At 49.6% G+C, this 18,527-nt stretch overlaps 11 protein-coding genes across 11 annotated transcripts; 7 read left to right on the top strand and 4 right to left on the bottom strand.

The window, feature by feature from the left end:
• Positions 1–168: 168 nt before the first annotated feature.
• On the top strand, positions 169–735 carry LTR64_003166 (uncharacterized protein; the record flags this gene model as incomplete). The annotated part of the gene is made up of 1 exon (XM_064897529.1): positions 169–735. One exon carries the CDS (start codon positions 169–171, stop codon positions 733–735), a length of 567 nt encoding a protein of 188 aa, XP_064756479.1.
• A 54-nt stretch (positions 736–789) lies between these two features.
• On the bottom strand, positions 790–2,608 carry LTR64_003165 (uncharacterized protein; the record flags this gene model as incomplete). The annotated part of the gene is made up of 2 exons (XM_064897528.1): positions 790–1,970; positions 2,026–2,608. The coding sequence occupies 2 exons, from the start codon at positions 2,606–2,608 to the stop codon at positions 790–792; spliced, it is 1,764 nt and encodes a 587-aa protein (XP_064756478.1).
• An 864-nt stretch (positions 2,609–3,472) lies between these two features.
• On the bottom strand, positions 3,473–4,813 carry MTM1 (Carrier protein, mitochondrial; the record flags this gene model as incomplete). The annotated part of the gene is made up of 1 exon (XM_064897527.1): positions 3,473–4,813. One exon carries the CDS (start codon positions 4,811–4,813, stop codon positions 3,473–3,475), a length of 1,341 nt encoding a protein of 446 aa, XP_064756477.1.
• A 347-nt stretch (positions 4,814–5,160) lies between these two features.
• On the top strand, positions 5,161–6,774 carry LTR64_003163 (uncharacterized protein; the record flags this gene model as incomplete). Its single annotated transcript, XM_064897526.1, has 1 exon — positions 5,161–6,774. One exon carries the CDS (start codon positions 5,161–5,163, stop codon positions 6,772–6,774), a length of 1,614 nt encoding a protein of 537 aa, XP_064756476.1.
• A 1,276-nt stretch (positions 6,775–8,050) lies between these two features.
• Positions 8,051–8,488, top strand: LTR64_003162 (uncharacterized protein; the record flags this gene model as incomplete). The annotated part of the gene is made up of 1 exon (XM_064897525.1): positions 8,051–8,488. One exon carries the CDS (start codon positions 8,051–8,053, stop codon positions 8,486–8,488), a length of 438 nt encoding a protein of 145 aa, XP_064756475.1.
• Positions 8,489–9,099: 611 nt separating this feature from the next.
• LTR64_003161 (uncharacterized protein) lies at positions 9,100–9,315 on the top strand (the record flags this gene model as incomplete). Its single annotated transcript, XM_064897524.1, has 1 exon — positions 9,100–9,315. One exon carries the CDS (start codon positions 9,100–9,102, stop codon positions 9,313–9,315), a length of 216 nt encoding a protein of 71 aa, XP_064756474.1.
• Positions 9,316–9,515: 200 nt separating this feature from the next.
• LTR64_003160 (uncharacterized protein) lies at positions 9,516–10,421 on the bottom strand (the record flags this gene model as incomplete). The annotated part of the gene is made up of 1 exon (XM_064897523.1): positions 9,516–10,421. The coding sequence occupies one exon, from the start codon at positions 10,419–10,421 to the stop codon at positions 9,516–9,518; it is 906 nt and encodes a 301-aa protein (XP_064756473.1).
• A 418-nt stretch (positions 10,422–10,839) lies between these two features.
• MEU1 (S-methyl-5-thioadenosine phosphorylase) lies at positions 10,840–11,875 on the top strand (the record flags this gene model as incomplete). The annotated part of the gene is made up of 3 exons (XM_064897522.1): positions 10,840–10,873; positions 10,922–11,431; positions 11,481–11,875. 3 exons carry the CDS (start codon positions 10,840–10,842, stop codon positions 11,873–11,875), a joined length of 939 nt encoding a protein of 312 aa, XP_064756472.1.
• A 38-nt stretch (positions 11,876–11,913) lies between these two features.
• On the bottom strand, positions 11,914–12,820 carry LTR64_003158 (uncharacterized protein; the record flags this gene model as incomplete). Its single annotated transcript, XM_064897521.1, has 2 exons — positions 11,914–11,963; positions 12,010–12,820. 2 exons carry the CDS (start codon positions 12,818–12,820, stop codon positions 11,914–11,916), a joined length of 861 nt encoding a protein of 286 aa, XP_064756471.1.
• A 220-nt stretch (positions 12,821–13,040) lies between these two features.
• BFR2 (rRNA-processing protein bfr2) lies at positions 13,041–14,639 on the top strand (the record flags this gene model as incomplete). The annotated part of the gene is made up of 1 exon (XM_064897520.1): positions 13,041–14,639. One exon carries the CDS (start codon positions 13,041–13,043, stop codon positions 14,637–14,639), a length of 1,599 nt encoding a protein of 532 aa, XP_064756470.1.
• A 785-nt stretch (positions 14,640–15,424) lies between these two features.
• LTR64_003156 (uncharacterized protein) lies at positions 15,425–17,764 on the top strand (the record flags this gene model as incomplete). The annotated part of the gene is made up of 2 exons (XM_064897519.1): positions 15,425–15,662; positions 15,714–17,764. The coding sequence occupies 2 exons, from the start codon at positions 15,425–15,427 to the stop codon at positions 17,762–17,764; spliced, it is 2,289 nt and encodes a 762-aa protein (XP_064756469.1).
• Between the last annotated feature and the right edge of the window lie 763 nt (positions 17,765–18,527).

Below are 18,527 nucleotides of genomic sequence, written 5' to 3'. Positions count from 1 at the left end.
AACTTCAAGTGCACTCACAGTGAACTCAGTTCAGTGAAAGGTTGGTTTAATTTTAAGACGGGCAATCTGGCCTGGTTCGATTTTCTTTAGCCAGTGACGCATTTTACTGTGTCTGCGCGCAAAGTGACGCCGACTTCAGCCTCTTGCAAACCGGATCTACGCGCCGATATGAAGCGACAGGAGGCTCGTCTTGAACAGCTCCGTGCCGAGTGCAATCACGAAGAAGATTCTCTTGAACGAATACAGGCTGCAGTCCAAGAGTTATGGGCTAGTCAACCCATTGTTCGGGCACTGGAACAGCTCTTCCAGCACTCAGAGGCCCTACATCTCGCTATTGAAGTTGATGCCAGCCAGGAACTGATCAGTACAGCACGGGCAGCCTGGCGCAGAGTAGTTTGTGAGCACTTGATAGATGAAGGCACCGGTTTGTCAGACTTCGCAACCACCCATGGCTTGGAACAGCCCGAGACTGTGCTGGAAAGCACAATTGCTATTGGAGTCGAGCTGCTACGTGAGGAGATTGATCGTGACGGCGGCACAGCGTCTCTGAACAGCTTAGAGGAGATAACCACAACAGTGAATCATGGAGCTGATGGCGCAGAGACCATGACGGTAGAGCTCATCAAGAGAGGAGACGATTTGCCGGTGGTCAATTATATCACCCAGGTTGTCGACGAGACTGACGATGACGACATTCCGGTAATTGTTCCACGGCCACCATCATGGGGAGCCTGAAAGAGATATCAGTGAGGGCGATATATTTCTGCGCCAGAGATGTGATCAAGCAATCTATTTGACCAAGTATATCCTCGCCTCCCAAGGCTTCAAGTATTTTCCGACATTCGCCTCACCATAGTTGCTAACAAGCAACTCAAGAGACCTGCTCTTGAACCTCCCAGGCATATCAAAAGGTTCCTCCTCATCCGAGAAACTGCAGCCAACCAATAACTCCTTCTCACTCGATCCCCGTTTCCCAGCTCCTTTCAGCTTCTTCACGAAGATAAAGGTCTTTTGTTCGTAGAAATCATGCAATTCGAAATCTCCTAGAATAGTGAGATCCTGATACTCGTGTCTGAACTTGAGCATTCTCTGCCAGAATTTGAGAGGTGAGTCTTCCCGTTGTAACTGTTCGGCGATATTGACGTTCTTATAGTCGTCGTGTACCCTGATCCAAGGTGTTGCTGTGGGATCGGTAAAGCCAGCATTTGCTTCGGCGGACCACTGAACAGGTAGACGTGCGTTGTCTCTACCAACAGTTGCTAGGCCCCTCATGGACTTCTTGTTCCATAACGGATCGTTTCCGTAACGATTCTTGACGTCGTTGTAGGCGTTGATACTGTCGATGTCGCGGATATCCTCGATTGACCAGTCAGCAGAGTGGTTGTAGGAGCCAATTTCCTGACCCTGGTATATGAACAGAGTTCCACTGAGACAAGTGATACAGACGGCAAGCATCTTCGCCGCTGCTTCCCGAAACTCTGGCTTGTCCGTTGCAAAGCGGGATACAGATCGTGCTTGGTCGTGATTCTCCAGGAACACCGTGCCCCATGCGCCAAAGTCCTGGATTAAGTTCTGACACTTCGCCAATGCTTGCTTGAACTCAGGTAGTTGATGCTTGTAGCTTTGATGTTTCTTGCCACCAACTGTCCGATTTGTGCCTAGGTCAACAACGTCGAAGTCGAAGACACAAGAAAACTCGTTGCGGTCGGGAGAGCAGTATGCGAGGATCGTTTCGATGCTGGAAGCTGGACACTCACCCACCATCAGAATGTCGCCGTACTTGTCAAGACATTCGCGACGCTGTTCCTGTAACCACTCGTGCATTCGTGGTCCATTCTCAAAGTGTTTGAAAGCAGGCTGGTATTCTTCTTCTGGCAGTGCAATTGCGGCTTCGGGAAATGAGATGTCTTTGCTGTAGAGATTGCATGTGTCGACGCGGAATCCGTCAACTCCCTTGTCTAACCAGAATTCTGTGTCACAAAAATTAGTCGTAAAGCCCAGCATTTTCTTTCGAATTAGACTTACCGATGGCTTCCTTGTATATGGCTCGCCGTACCTCCTCCAACTCCCAGTTCAGATCCGGTTGCTCCTTGACGAACAAATGCAAATAGTACTGTTGTCTCTCCTCCACCCACTCCCAAGCACTGCCGCCAAAGATAGACTTCCAATTGGTGGGTGGATACCGCTTGCCATCAACATATCTGGGATCCTTCCACATATACCAATTAGCCTTTGGGTTCGTCTTGTTCATTCTGCTCTCCTTGAACCAAGCGTGTTCGTCGCTAGTGTGGTTTATCACCAGATCGAGAATGATCCTCATGCCTCGATTATGGCACTCCTCGATGAGTGTGTCCATGTCATTCATTGTCCCGAACGGAGGGTAGATGCCTTGATAGTTCGAGATATCGTACCCGTAGTCTTTCTGAGGAGAATCGTACATAGGTGAGAGCCATATTATGTCGATGCCAAGATTCTTCAGATAATCTAATGTTGTTATGATTCCGGGTATATCACCCAAGCCATCGCCGTTACTGTCTTTGTAAGATGCTGGCCAAATTTGGTATGCAGTGCCGGTTTTCCACCAGTTTGGCTGAGGGTCGTTAGCCATGGTGTCTGGTGTATTTCTATGGATTAGTCGAAGCAATACAAATAAGTCTATGCTCTAATGAACGATGGGTGTCACGAGGTGAGAGAGAGAGGAGAGAGGAACTCGTGGACAGAAGACCCCAATATCAGCACAATATAGGAAGCATTAGTAAACACTCGACATCCGAGGTATGACACTTTCAGTGCAAGATCGTGTGAGTCGCGCCAATGCTCGACTCGAAGAGACACATGGCGGGAGATGGTTACCAAGAGGACGTCCATGACGAATTGGTCTAATAATCCGACAAGTAGTGCAGTAGAATTCGAGCGAGAGAAGGACCGATGAGACTTCTGGCTGTCTACTTGAATAACGCGTGGGAAACCCGCGTGCATTTACCGCACATTTCGGCGAACAGGCTTGGAAAGACTGGTATAACATCGAGTACTGTACACAGTCCTCTTGAACCTATTTCGGCCGATCTATGGCTGTATATCACATTATCATGTGACCGAGGAGGAGAAGTCGACACTATACGAGTAACAGAAAGAGAGAATTTATGAAAATAGCGAATACATCGCTCGATCGAAACGAGCCACCAAGGCCGGAATTCGAGCTATCGAGCTCGTTAGCATCTCCATAACTTGGCATCAGAGAACTACATCGAAACGAGTATCTTGCGCTCTCGAATAGCGACAAGTATTGTCTATATTGAGACGCCAGCGCAGGATCCCGGAGAGGACGGGTTAGGATGCAAACAAGACCAGCCAACACTTGCGCTCAAAATAAAAACACGACAATATACAAGCATGCTCTGTCAGTCATTCATACAACATGGTCCAGACCCAAACACGGCATGTCCTGGCGCTTCTCTTCAAGCCTTCGGAATCATATCTCCTGCGATTGAATAGTCTCTTCTTTCTTGCTGTTTGCAACTCTGGCCCAACGCTTCCCGAGCTCATAGGAACTGATCATAATAGCACAGGCAGGTGCAACCTTGAGACATCGTGGTATCCATCCCTTGAAGAGTCCGCTTGCACCTTCCTCTTTCATAATGTGATATAGAAATCTGGGCATAGAAAGTTCTTCAGGTACGAGCTTGCCAGCTTTTGCAGCTTCTTTAGCAGCCTGAATAGCCGAAGGGGCGTCGTCACCTGCATGTCGATAGACTTGCTGGCGTGTCTTGCCCACATCAAATGGTGTAGTAACGAAGGCAGCAGCGGCACCCGCAATGGAGCCGGCCAGGAAGCTATCCACGAAGGTCTGCATATGTGTTTCCTCCCTCTGTTGCTGCTGAGCCTGAAGCGGAGTGGAGATCATGCCATGAGTCGTGCTGCCTCTGACTGAACGTAACGTATTGCGCAGACTCTCATAGCCCCACCAATATAGTGCAGAGAATGGGACATCTCTCCACATTGTCAAGGTCAATCCACGCCATAGTGAAGTATATCCCTGCGATTGTGTCATTTTGTGCATTCCAACTAGTGTCTCCTTGAACACTCCTGTTGTACCTCCTTGAGCAGATTGTATCCTTGTTCTGAACATTTCAACAGGCGAAACAACCACGGCAGCCAAGATGCGTGCGAAAGACCCCGAGATAAGAGGGTTATAAGTGTCGTTGAATATGGTCCGAACAGGACTTCTTTGATTGTAGCGCAACCAGTCATAGCCAGTGAAATAGATGACATTGGCTGGAATAGCCATAACCAAAGTCGGCGTAAGTCCCCTCCACAGAGTGAGAGGTCCTTCATTACGCGCAATCTTTCGTAGACCATCAAAGGTGGAGTTTATGGTACGTCGTTCTGTCTCTTCCACTGCACAATCTGTGGCGACCGAACCTGCGCTGGCCGATCCGTTACCTGCTAGACAAAATTGTCCGTTGTCCCCCACGAAGAAGACCTCTTTACAACATGCTTTCAAGCCTAAATCTGGCGGTAGCTTTGCGAAATCAGCTCCGTATGCAGAGAATCGTGAAAGGTTAAGAGGTGGTGGCTGAGCGGGGCTTTGCGACTGTAATCTGACTCGAACAACATCGAGCGGAGTGACGAGGAGGGAGGTTAAGAGACTGCCAACAGTGGCAGAAACCATTCGCTGGGTCACCGTGATCTCGTCCATGGTTGTGTCGGGTGTATTGTCCGCGGACGATATTCTGTCATGCTGCTGGCCACCTTCTGCATCGTGCTGTCCTCTGAGACGAGATGCCTTCTGTGAGGCAGCGTCATAGGACATTCAAATGGGCCATAAGAAGTCAACGACGATGTTCGTGGGCGTGATAGTAAAAGAGAGGCGTTGAATAAGATGGAAAATGCTAGCAGTGCAAGCGCACTGCATCACTGAACGTCATGGAACCTGTATTTTTTCCAAACAGGCCTAGCTTCGGTTTCTATCGGCATGGTTGCCTTATTACCGGAACGTTTTGACTACAACGCTAGTAATCCTACAGTACCAGCCATGACTCCTTTCGTCCCTCGCTGTATATAACATTCTTTTGGTATAACTAGCTTCAGGCAGCTGTCTCGACTCAAGATACATCCGACATCCTCACACTCTGCGGATCACAACCACAATTCCACGACATGAACCAGGAACCGACGTCATCAGTATTAGAGCATTTCCGCCAGCAGTGGCAACAGGAAGTTCATGCTCGGACACAGCAGAAGCCAGCTGGAGGCTCCGGCCATACCGGAACCAAACCTGAGATCGACCAGGTAGCAAGATCCGAGAGACCCATTACTAAGCCGCCGACACGGCATCCTTCGGCGGACCAACATACTGAAGATAATGTTGAACCTGAAGCTTACGGGCGGAGTACAGCTACAGAAAAGCTTGAGCGCTTGGCAATACGGGACGCTGATGAAGACGAGTTTTCGAAACTTGGACGAGATGAGCCAAAGACTGCTCTGGAGCACTACGAACGGGCGGTAGAGAAGGAAGGTCAGGGGAGCCTTGGCGTCAGCCTGTCTCACTATCGCAGAGCTTTCAGACTTGACGAAAACGTGGATAAAGCCTACAAGGAAAAACACTTTGCCCACAAATGGAAGCAGCCAAAGCCGAACCCGTCCAATGCCGCTCCAACTGTGCCATCCACTGCCCATCATTCCCTAGCCGAAGCTGGCCGTGACTCATTACCACGAACCACGGCCGAGCTCATTTCTAGCTGGGCAGATTGCGACATACCAAATGCAGAACCAATGATTGAGGGAGACATACCGCCTCCTTGTCCTATCAGGAGGTTGCCCACTGAGGTCCTACTCGAATTGCTTCGTACTATTGCTATCAGGGACGTTTCTGTGTTCGCCCGGTTAGCTTCTGTCTGCAAAAGCCTGGCGTTTCATGTGCATTCCGAAAACTCGATCTGGAAAAGAGTTGCGCTTGGTGCAGAATTTGGTCTTGCAAGTCAGAATTATCACTTCAAAACTGATATTCAAGGCCGACCAGTAATATGGAAAGCTCTCGAAGATGACGACGAAGACGTACGACCAGTGGCTCCAATACCCGCCCAGCTCTTGTCGGAAGCGCAGGACTATCGAGAGTTGTTTCATTCGTATCCTCGTATACGCTTCACTGGTGTGTACATTTCAACAGTAAACTATACACGTTCTGGTGGAACGTCGGTAACGCCTGCCACCTGGGGCTCGCAAGTACACATAGTTACGTACTATCGCTACCTGCGCTTCTTCCGAAACGGTACCCTAATTTCTCTGCTGACAACTCATGAACCATTGGAGGTTGTTCACTTGTTGACTCTAGAAAATCTTGCGATCGTGCGATCAGGAAACACAAAGTACTCTGCAAACACCCACCACTTCGCCAATGCAGGCTATACTGTCTCAACCCATCCAAATGCACCTCCACCATCTGCTCAAGCCATTCTCAAGCATGCTCTCCGTGGTCGATGGCGGCTGTGCCATGACTCTCTCGAGTCGATCGAGATTGGCTCGAATACGGCAGTACCTGGGGACCTTCACATCGAGACAGAAGGTGGAGCTGGTCCGAGGTACATGTACACGATGCATTTGTCTTTAAAACATGGCAATACCAAAAACAGACTTGCCACCAAGAACAACAAGCTGGTATGGAAGGGATTTTGGAGTTACAACACTGTCACCAACGATTGGGCTGAGTTTCAGCTTAGGAATGACAAGGCCTTCTGGTTTTCGAGGGTAAAGAGTTATGGCCTGGGGTACTGAGAAGTCGATCCGTGATGACGAGGACTGAATCTTCTATGGTACCGGTCATAGCTCTTTCGAAATTGTTAAACCGGGCCTTGCCCAAGCTCGGGCCTAGACCGTCGCCAGATCCGAACGATCTGCAATTTCTCCCAACCAGCCTTTTTACCGCTGCTGCCAACTGTTTCGACCAGCCATGGTCCACCTAGTAGAGACTTGATTTTGACCTTGACCTGATCAGGCTTATTCTGTGCACAAAGTAGAACATATGCAATGCCGTCCGGGCTTAGGACATCGGGAATTTGTGCTAACAAGCGATTAGTAGTCTCCATGCCGTCTATACCACCATCATATGATATAGACAAAAGGTGAGAGTCGTGTTCAAATTTGTCCCTATAGTTGTTTCCCACAACTGGCAAAGCAGGCAAATTTTCACTTGGAACGTAAGGTGGGTTGAAAACGAGCACATCCACGCTTCCTCGATATAACATTGTACATAGATCGCCATTTACACTTCCAAGGTAGCAAGAAGCTGATGCTCGATCTTTAACAGCCGCGGACACAGTCTGCTTGGTCGCCGCACATGCATTCGGATTGACGTCGATGCCCATCGAAGCGATTGGTCCGCCAAAGATGTGGTCGGCATTAGCAGCGAGGAATGCGATCACAACGCCAGAACCTGTGCCCACCTCAACCACGAGAGGCGTATAATTGGTAAAGTGGTATTGCAGCCATTGCACTTCGCTTGGGCTGGACAGCGTGTCTAAAAGGAGGAAGGAGTCTTCAGCCGGCTCATAGATCGTGTCGAAGTTGACATGGGAAGTGTCGGGCGTTGGTAACATAGTTGAGAGCCACGCAATAAATATAGTCGGTCTCAAGGAGAATAGACAGGTTCGTATGTGCCGAACACTGCAAGCACTGTTGATGAGCCTTACCTTAATCGATAGAAGAGTACATGGCGAAACTCCTCTTCTGCTGACTACCACATCCACGCTCAATAGACTTAGCTGTGTTAGATCTTAACGTGTCTCGAAGAGTTTATTACAACGAGGCAGCCGCGAAGTGGTACACGGAACACGATGTGCAGTAAAGGTTGACGTGAGGCGCTAGTGGTACTGACCCTAACCTTAGTTTTTGGCGACCACTGACGAAAGAGCTGCAAGCTGTGAAATGATGTCAAGTATTTTGTACCCGATACCGTGAAATACGATCTTCCTTCTTGTTTACATGTAGTGTATAGCTCGTTCTTTGCTTCAAATACTTTAGCTAGCCAAACTTCAAGCTTCTGACTGCCGCCATGAAAGTCTCAGCACGTCTTCTTGCCTCTCCAGTGACGCCCCGTTTTAGACCAGGCCGATCTGCTCCAAAACTGGCTGTCCTTCCACCTATACCACTCTATCGTCGCTTGCTACGGATACATCGAAAGCGTCTAGGTCCGGAAGAGCGGATTATGGGCGACCTCTATCTGAAAGCCGAATTTCGACGGCACAAGGACATTGACAACCCAATTCACATCATTGGCTTTCTTACGCAATGGCAGCAATATGGCCAGACGATCGAAGGAGAGAACTGGAAGGACGAGAAGTTTGATAAAGAGCTACTGGACAAGATGAGTGATCAGCAGGTTGGGCAGATGTACGAGCTGATGCAAACGATACAAAAGAGGGGCAGAGATGCTGCAGACGAAGAGAGTGTAGATGAGCTGTACGCACCTGATGAGTCAAAGAAACAGTGATAATCAGCTCTGGGCGCGACAGTGGCTGACGATGTTGGTACGATGGTTGTGTGTCGATGACTTTGGTTTCAGCCACGGAAAACACCCAACACAATGAATATTGCTTGCGTATAGCCACTGCGCATCACTTTCCGGCTGACTCAACACCATCCACGAAGTCGCTACGTAAGCGTAGCTATCTCCACAACTGACAAGATATATCTGGGGCGTGGAAGACTCGCTAATTAGACCACGCGTTCTTAAAACTTCTACAGTCACAACCGAAGTACAGTCAATATCATTATACCTACGCAAATCCCAAATTAACGACCATAACAATGTGTCGCGTCACACCTTACAAATCCTCAACCTGCGCCCACCGCTGGATGACAATCACACGAAGCTGCGCTCCCAACGTCAACTTCGAAACTGCACCAGTCCACAAGTACAAATGCGATAGCACGCACTTACTCACCAACTCACCAAAGTACCAGGATGCGCCCGCCAATAGCTGCCCGATCTGCGATCTGAAAGGACAGTATAATGGCAGAACGACACGAATCGTTGAGCCTACTATGACTAGGACTAGGTGCACGCAGAGCAATATGTATAAGATGACGGCGCTGCCAGTCATGGCGGCGACAGGCTATGGAGGTGCTGCTGCTGCTTACGGATATCCGACTTTTGGCACGACCGCGACGAATGGACGAATCGTGTCGGCTTATCAGCAGCAATTTGCTGCAAACAAGGAAGCAGCTGCAGTGATGCGTAGTCAATTCTATCCTCAACAGAATTGCGTGTATGCATATCATCGACGGAACGAGGAGTCGATTTGTGGGGTTACGTGAAAATGGCGTGTATGCACGCGTAGGAGCAGATATTTGATGAGTGCCAACGAGCATGCTACGTATACAACCATCTATTGGAGTTGCGAAGGACCTGGAAGGAGGATGGACTTCTCCTCAAACAGAGCTCTTTTACAAAAGCGCGACCAGCTGTTGTCCATACTGTACAACAAATGCAAAGAAATCCTCAACAACGAAGGCCATCAACCTTTCTCACTACTATCTTCACTCATTTGACTCGTATCACCAACCTTCTTTTCCTCCTTCTCCCTACGCTCCTTCGCTCTCCGCTTCAACTTCCGCTCCCTGTTCTTTTTGTTCCTCTTCTCCTTCTCATGCTCCTCTTTCGACTTGCTTTCATCGATGATCCGCTGACGTTTCGCTGCCCTATCTCTGAGCAGATTCCGCCGTTTCTTTGATGGGCGCGGCCTTCGTCCCGTCCTTGGGTTTTCATTGTTAATCATCGCGGTACCTTTCACAGTGCTGCTTGACGGTAATTTTGTCAGAGATGGTGTCTTTTGCAGAACGACCTGTTTCCTGTTTGTCGGTAAATGTATCACGCGCCAAGACAGGGAAGCTCCAGGCCAATATCGTGTGCTCAGTGTGTCGAGGATGAAATTCCCTGTGACCGCGGCCGCGGCGTAGCTTTCTCGCAACCGTTGCTGCTTCTCGGGCGGTACACATGATGTCAGGTAGTAGCTGTCTGGTCGTGACGTGTGGTATAACCCTCTCTCAGCTTCCTGAGATACTGCTGGAGATGGCGAGCGGATCGAGATCAAGGCCGGGACTGATCCTGTCGTGTTCTGGCATGTGGTTTCTGTTGATGGTGTGAGTGCTGAAGATTGCTTCTGAGATGATTGAGGTGCCGGTCGGAATAAATTGAATTGAAAGGTCTGCTCTTTTTCTGAGGTCGTTCCAGCTTGTTGCGTAGAAGCAGTAGTGGTCTGGTCGATAAATTCGTAATCGAAGCCATAGTCTGGCAGGATTTCGTCCACATCAACACCACTGTGCTTCTTTTGTCCATCAATCTGCGTGCGCTGTTCGTTATCGTTGTCCCTCTCGAAGAATTCTGTGCGCTTGACACGCTTTGCACCTGGTATCTCGAACATTCTGCAAAGCTGTGTCCAGCGCTCCAGATGTTCAACAATTCGATCTGGCGAGCCGTGTCAATCCGTTGTGCATTTTATGAATCCAGATATGAACTCAATTGTCGGTTCCATATTGACGGTAGCTGTTTCAGTGAATGCTAGTATACGAATCAAATGAGGTTCACGTTCTCAGGCACGTGCACAAGGTCAGAAAGAGTTGATGCCTGAAACACTTTTTTTCCTGCTGACGACTTCAGAGAATCAGAGGAAACTGTTGGGGTTGGCTCGTTACTTTACTAGCTATACGACTCTGTCTGAGTAAGATCTTATACTTCGATACGGACAGTCTACGCATCCAGCAACGGCGGCTCGAACGATCCTGAGAACCTTTACACAATCTGAAAGACGGGCAGTAACGTTGCGGAATCGTTTCTACAAGATGTCCTCGGATTCTCTACCGACCACTTATAATGGTAAGGATGACGAAGAAGTATGGTCTCACGTCTGATTTAGTGTTTCAGGAACACCGCGCATAGCAGTAATTGGCGGGACAGGCCTCGAATCTCTGCCTGACTTTCATCCTGTGGCAGCACTCAACATCGATACACCTTGGGGCAAGCCTTCCAGTCCAATCACTATTTCAGAGCATCCTTCACCTACAACTGGCAAGCCAATTCCAATCGCTTTCCTCGCTCGTCATGGCGTACATCACCAATTCACACCCCATGAAGTTCCTGCTAGAGCCAATATTGCCGCATTACGAAAGATTGGTGTTCGTGCCATTATCGCCTTCAGTGCCGCTGGTAGCTTGCAGGAAGAGGTTAAGCCTAGAGATTTTGTGGTGCCTGATCAGGTGATTGATCGAACCAAAGGCATCCGGCCATTCACGTTCTTTGAAGGAGGCTTTGTGTGTCATGTCCCGTTCGCTGACCCATTTGACGGACAAGTGGGCAAAGTCGTGAGAAAATGTGGCCACAGCCTTGAGGGCGATGGTGTTAGACTACACGACAAAGGCACTGTCATCTGCATGGGTAAGCTGACCAGATGAACGCAAGTGACGGGGCACTAACAAGCGAGCAGAAGGACCACAATTCAGCACTCGAGCAGAATCGAACATGTACCGAAGCTTTGGAGGTACAGTAATCAACATGTCTGTCCTGCCTGAAGCCAAACTTGCTGCTGAGGCCGAAATTGCATATCAAATGGTAGTGATGAGCACAGATTATGATTGCTGGCACGACAGTGGTGATGTGACAGTAGAGATGGTCATGGGTCACATGAGAGCCAACGCAGTAAATGCACGAAGGTTCATAGGCGCTGTGTTAGACGAGCTCAGCAAGGAGGAGTATGCTGATCTGGTGGCGGCTAAGCATTTGGAAGGGGGTCGCAAGTTTGGTGTCAGCACTCACCAAGGTGGAAAGAGTAAGGAGGCATTGGAGAAGATGGAGTGGCTCTTTCCTGGTTATTTCTCCTGATCAAATGTTCGGATTTCAAGCAAGTCCGATCTTGCTTACTAGCTTTTCGGCAATGGACTGATAATACTGGGTGTTGATGAGATGTCCGCTAGCCTCTTCAGCCACTATGGTTGGCTTGCCAGCATCAGCGTCACGACATATCTTCGCATCAAGAGGTATGTTGCCCAGAAAGTCTACGCCCATCTCTTGAGCCTTAGAGGGTACCCTCTCAGAAGAACCATCATGAGCAAAGATATGTGTCTCTTCACCGCATTTCGGACACACGAACACAGACATATTTTGAACGAGTCCAAGCACGGGAATGTTCATCTTTTGAAACATGGCTATGCCCTTCACAGCGTCCTTCAGAGCGATATCCTGAGGTGTCGTAACAACGACAGCTCCAGAAAGCTCAATCTGCTGGCCAATCGTCAACTGAACATCGCCTGTACCTGGCGGTAGATCGAGGACAAGCACATCGAGCTTGGGTGACCAGTCGACTTCATGTAGCAATTGATGAAGAGCTTTCTGCACCATGGCTCCTCTCCACGCTACAGGTGCAGCTTCAGAGGGTAATAGATAGCCCATGCTCATGCTTTTCAACCCATAACTCTGTAACGGGATCAGGGAGCCTCGATTGGTGACTTCAGGTTCAGATGCATTTGCGAGATTGAGGAGTGTCGGAACAGAAGGTCCAAAGATATCGGTGTCTAGTATTCCCGTTCGTAGATTGCGTCTAGAAAGAGATAGGGCAAGATTGACAGCTAGTGTTGACTTTCCGACACCACCTTTGGCGCTCGAAACAGCTATCACATGATCAACATGAGCTATTCGACGTTTCACAGGAAGCCCACGTTGCGCTCGTGGGAAGGTAGGAGGTGGGCCAGCTGCTGGTTGCCGTCGAGGAAGGCCTAGTGGGTTTTCATGACTCAGACAACGCGGCGAGGTCGATAACCATCTACGCATAGCCAGATAGCCAGGTCGTAGGTTGCTGTTGCTTTGCTCTTGATTCGCGAAGAAGAGATTCAATGCAAGACATGGAAAGCCGGAGCAGGCGTATGCTCAACCCAGGAAGGCAAGTGCGGCGAATGCTTTCACGCTCCCTGCGAGCCATAATTTTTGTCCGTACTACTAGTAGATGACAATAAGTCATTTGAGTTGTGCGGTTGTACGCGCATTGTAAGAAATGTCACGCTTGAGGAAGGACGTCAAAAGTTTGACATTAAATCAAGGAAGGCGGAAAGACTATGATCCAGAAGACGAGCGCCCCACGAGTGAGGACGAGTCGGCAAGTGGCACAGATGTGGAAGATGTGGTCAATGGTCGCGAGCACTATGAAAGTGTTGGAAAGAGCATATTAAGGAAGCCAGAAGCCCCTGCCTTGGATGCGAAGTACGGCGGAGTTGTTATCAGCAGAACGACTCTTGGAGACGAAAGCGATGACGACCCATTCGCGCCTGACAAAGATGGCTTCGACGATGAGGATCCCTTTGCTGTTCCCGAAACTGGAACTGGCAGTGCTTCAGAAATAGATAGTATGGACAGTCATGAGTTCCTGCCTGGCAAGCTGAACGAAAGAGCCGGCGATACCAGCGAGAACGAAACCGTTGAGTCAAAGGACGACCAGGATCAGCTGTCCGACCAGGATATGGAGCTCGCAGAAGGCTCGGAAAGCACAGGGGATGAGGACGAAAACGAAGACACAGACGAGTTGTCTGCCGAAGAAGGGAGCAGGGCCCTGAGTCCACAGCAGCAAAAGCGAGCAGACTTGCGAGCTCTGTTATCAGGTCAAGCGCAATCGCTTGCCTCAGGTCTTTCGCAAGCTACTAACGCTGATGTGAAGAAAGGTCGAGCAGTCAAGAAGCAATACCAGACTTTCGACCGTTTGCTAGACTGTCGAATGAAAATCCAGAAAGCACTGAATACACCTGCACATCTACCTACACAACAAGATACACATCCACTCTCTTCCAAGGCCGAGGAAGCGTTTAGAGGCGCGCAACAGGCTGCGTTAAATTTGTTCAACACAATGTCCTCATTTCGAGACAGCATTAAGGAAATACCTGCGACTGGAAATACTTCTAAGAAGAGGAAGAGACTGCCGAAATATGAGAGCCTAGACGATCTAGACTCAATGTGGTCCGCACTCAACGACCACGAGCTCGGCGCACAAGCCTCGCGTCGTACAGTACTCGACAAGTGGTCCAACAAAGTAAAAGCGTCAGATCCTACAAGAGCGACCGCAAACGCAAGGTACAAAAACCTTGACCCAACCGCTCACAACGACAACCTCACGAAGATCTTAGACACCTATGTTATTAACGAGCAAGAAAAACATTTTAGATCCGATGAAGCGCAGCAACAAGAACACTCCGAAGCCTCGTCGCTGCCATACGACGACAGTCTCTTCTATCAGTCACTTCTACGCGAGCTAATAGCCTCTCGCGCTAACGCCTCCTCGGCTGGCGACAACCTCTCGCTGTCTGCTCTACCGCACAAGCTTCATCCTTCGGGTAACAAGCAGAATAAGAAGACTATCGATACCAAGGCGAGTAAAGGGCGCAAAGTAAGGTATACTGTCCATGAGAAGCTGCAGAACTTCATGGCTGCCGAGGGTGATACTGGCCGAGATACCGCTATGTGGTCAGAAAGGGGTAAGAACGAGTTTTTTGGTAGTTTGTTTGGGCAGGATCGTGCTCTTATCGAGGACGAAGATGAACCGATGGACAATCAAGAAAATGGAAACCTTGCCGAAGTTGAGGCGTTGAGGTTGTTCAGGACTTGATCTGGTCTTCTACAAATTTAATGTCGCATCTCGACCACCAGAATTGATTTTCGTCGATCTCAAGTGTTGGCATCGTGATTATTCTGCATCAAAGTGTCTGAGCATACACTTCGGTGACACTGACGAGTTGGCAGACAACAATTCGAGAATCACGCCGCGAATACACGAATATTCGTCGGAGCGCTTACTTGTCCTCAACGGGTACCCGACCCATATCTTGGTCTGCGCAGCGTGACTGCTCGTGTCATATCTCTGTCGTCATTTTAATGAGGCTCTAGATCGCACGGACGTCGAAGCAATCTTTCACCAGCCTCAAGCGCGAACTGATCATCTGGTGGCACTTGCTCTTTTATGCTGTCACAGGTTGATAAGTCATCTAAATACTATAACACAGCTCTGCGATAATATCGGAATAATGCCATCCTTGGTCTTATGGGCGAAGGCCTATCTCGATCGACTACCAACAAGTGATTGCGATCAGACTGTAAGGGGAAGTCGGTCGATATATCAGGAGTAGTGCTCGACAAATCCTTGACGGGCCTCATGATTTCGCTATGGTGGTCCGTGACGACGATCCTTCAGATAATTCCCAGCCTTCTTCCTAGCACAACAAAAGCTTCATAGGCAGAGATTCCCATACCTCGAACCTCATGTGCTCGCTGTCTTTGCCCTATTAGGTCACCTTGTATTCACGAAGTTCGACACTCTGCTCATCCATCTGGGTTGCTCTGCCACTAGCTACGGTGGCGTATTATGGGTGTGCTAGAAGGGTTTAATCACTTGTGATGAAAACAGTAGACAATGGTACAGCTGACGTGGAACGAGGGACGACCAGGAACGTGGAACGTGGTTTGCAACACGATCAACAGTTACGATCTTGGTCGTCTTACCTCCCTTCGACGTCCGTACAATTTCGAAACCCCGACTATGGAAAAGACGCGTGTGTCGCGCCAGACATCGAGCAGGGGCCGTTCGTGAGAGATGCAGAGTTCAGGACGGAGCACCGCTTTGAAAGGTCACAAGGTATGTTCGCGTTGCTGTCGAGCCTTGAAGTCTTTCTAAGTTGTCTCTTAGCTGCAATGGATATTTCGTCTCCGCGACGCCTACCATCCCTGGTAGAAGCTATGTATAATGACGGAAACATAACTCCTGGCATACTACGACCAGAGGAGAACCATAACAGCTTCGGTCGATGTCATCACAAGGACAACCGGTATCACAACATCCTAGATACCGCATGCCTTGGAGACCTGAGTCGAAGGCCAAGCGAGTCCGACGAACACGATTTACAGAGTGCTGTCACTCTCGTTGCCTCTCCGACTGCACAAGCACTATTCGACAAGTACCAGGCACAATACGCTACTCACCAAGATTCGACCTCATCATGCAGCTCTTTTTCCAGCCAAGCTAGTGACGTGCGTAATGCTGCCCCAACGAATAGGTTGATACGTTACTACACAGATGGTAACAGTTTCGACGAAGAAATCCTAACCAAGAGGGTCGACCGCTTCTCAACTGAAATACATCCGTGGCCGATAGGTGAAGATCAAAAGCAAGCCCACTATCCCCTAACAGCTCATCACTTTGAGAAGCTTCGGCAAGGCAGTTTACCGCCACCCTATCAGCAGACAAATCGCAAGGCTTCCGATGCTGCTGCAGGGAAGTACAAACCACACTCGAAGCAGAGTCGTGATCGTTACCTTCGACATGCTGCTCATACACGTGAGAAACATACCTACCTCCTCAAGCTTTGCAAAGGATTCCTCCTCTTTGGAATACAAGCTCATCGGCTAGAGGAGTACTTGCACATAACGGCATTACACCTTGGTATTGCTGCAGAGTTTCAGTACATACCACATTGCATGCTTATTATCCTTACCCATCCATACTACGACAGAAGTGAGGTACATCTTCTGAAAGAGAGCACGGGCTTCGACCTAGGGAAGCTCGAAGATGTCTACCAAGTTTATCATGCCGTTGTCGAGGAGCAGAAGGATCTGCAAATCGGTATCGGAGAACTGGACAACATCATGCGAAGGCGAAAGACCTACACCAACGTACTCCTTATCCTGCTGCATGGTCTAGCAGCTATGTGCGCCGGTACATTCGCGTTTTCAGCTAGACCAGTGGACTTTGCGCCCCTCTACACCTTTGGCTGCCTACTCGCCATCCTCCAGCTCCTCGTCATACAGACCCCCATCCGCAACTCTCACATCCTCGAAGTCCTCACATCAATCATCGTCACCTTTTCAGCACGTGGTCTCGGCTCAATCCTTCTCGACAACGGCAGTCCCATCTTCTGCTTCTCAGGCATTGTCCAAGGCACCATAGCCCTCATCCTCCCCGGTCACATCATCCTAGCCGCAACCCACGAGATCCAAAACCGCCAAGTCCTCTCCGGCACAGTCAAAATGATCTACGCCATCCCATACACACTATTCCTCGGCTTCGGCATCCTGATAGGCACAACACTATTCGGCCTCATCGACCCAAAAGCAACCAGCAAAACAACCTGCGACGTGCCCTGGTACTGGGATACGCTCCACGACCGCTGGCACGCCACATACGCGCAATTCGTATGGGTCCCGGTCTTCGCCCTCGCCATCTCAATCATGCACCAGGCTAAACCCCAACACCTCCCTGCCATGGTCTTCATCGCCACCTGCGGCCACCAAGCATTCTACTGGTCCCTCTCCCGCTTTGCGCAAAATCTGCAATTCGCAGGCTTACTCGCCGCCTTTGCCAGCGGCCTCCTCGCGAACATCTACGCGTTGTTCGCGAATTGTCTTGCGGCGACGGTCCTCCTCCCAGCGGTACTGGTCCATATCCCCAACGCGCTGGCTGCGAGTGGGAGTCTTGTTGCGGGCGTCAGTACGGCGGATGCGATTGTCACGAACACGACTCAATGGGTTAATGATGATGGGATGATCAGGCAGAGGAGAGCGGTGGATTTGTTGTATGCGAGGGATTTCAACGTGAAGGGGTCGAGTGGGTCGACGGGGTTGATTATTACGAGCGGGATTGGGATGGCTCAGGCGACGATTGGGATCGTGGTGGGGTTGTTTTTGAGTGCGTTTGTTGTGTATCCGTTTAGGAGGCGGAAGGCTGGGGCTCTTGCTTTTTAGATCGATTCGCTAAAGCAATGTGCAAATACGTAGTATCCTAAGAATATCAATCAATGATGTGAATGAGAAGTTGCTGTTGGCTATGGCTATCTACGTCTTATACGTGTCTACTTGCCAGCCAGTCGCGCATTGTCTCAGCTGGCTTGACTTTGCGTCTAGCCTCCTCTACTGCCCTACCATAAGGTGTCCCCTCTCCACTCGATTGTATATAGGGATTGTTTGTGGTCTCAGATTGCTGTCTGAAGCTTCGCGATCGGCTCGGAGTAATCTTCGGGTTATAGTAATGTTGCTTCGGCCGCACAGCTGGGTGCTGACCACTTCGTTCTGCTCGGTCGGATCTATGATCCGTTGTTGTATGCGCGCGATGTGGACGCGTCACCAAAGGAGGAGGAGCCGATGAGTCTAACGTCGTTGAGGAACGAGTGCGTACGGAGGGCACCCGTTCGACACCTCCCTGCTTCCACCCGTCCTCGTGATGGATCTTCTTCGTGTGATCTAGTCCGTGTTCTGCCCTGCCCGAATCGTCCTCGATCCAATCGAGCTTGGCCTTGGCTTTGGAGCGAAGACTTCTCTCCAGCTTTATTTTCTGGTGCTGGTATTCTCGCAATTGAAAGACGAAGAGTATGAGGTTGAGGAGCCAGACAAACGAGCCGCTTGTAATGGCTGCGATTTGCAGATCACCTATGATGTACAGTGTTGGATTACATTTGCGGGTGAAGAGGTTTGCAAATGTGCAGGAATGGAAAGTTGCTTTCTGAGTCGT

The sequence above is a fragment of the Lithohypha guttulata genome (assembly GCF_036872675.1).
Source record: "Lithohypha guttulata strain CCFEE 5908 chromosome Unknown scaffold_2, whole genome shotgun sequence".
In the NCBI taxonomy this organism is placed as follows: Eukaryota; Fungi; Ascomycota; class Eurotiomycetes; order Chaetothyriales; family Trichomeriaceae; genus Lithohypha; species Lithohypha guttulata.
Note: the sequence above shows the minus strand (reverse complement) of the source record. Positions and strands in the feature narration are given on the sequence as shown.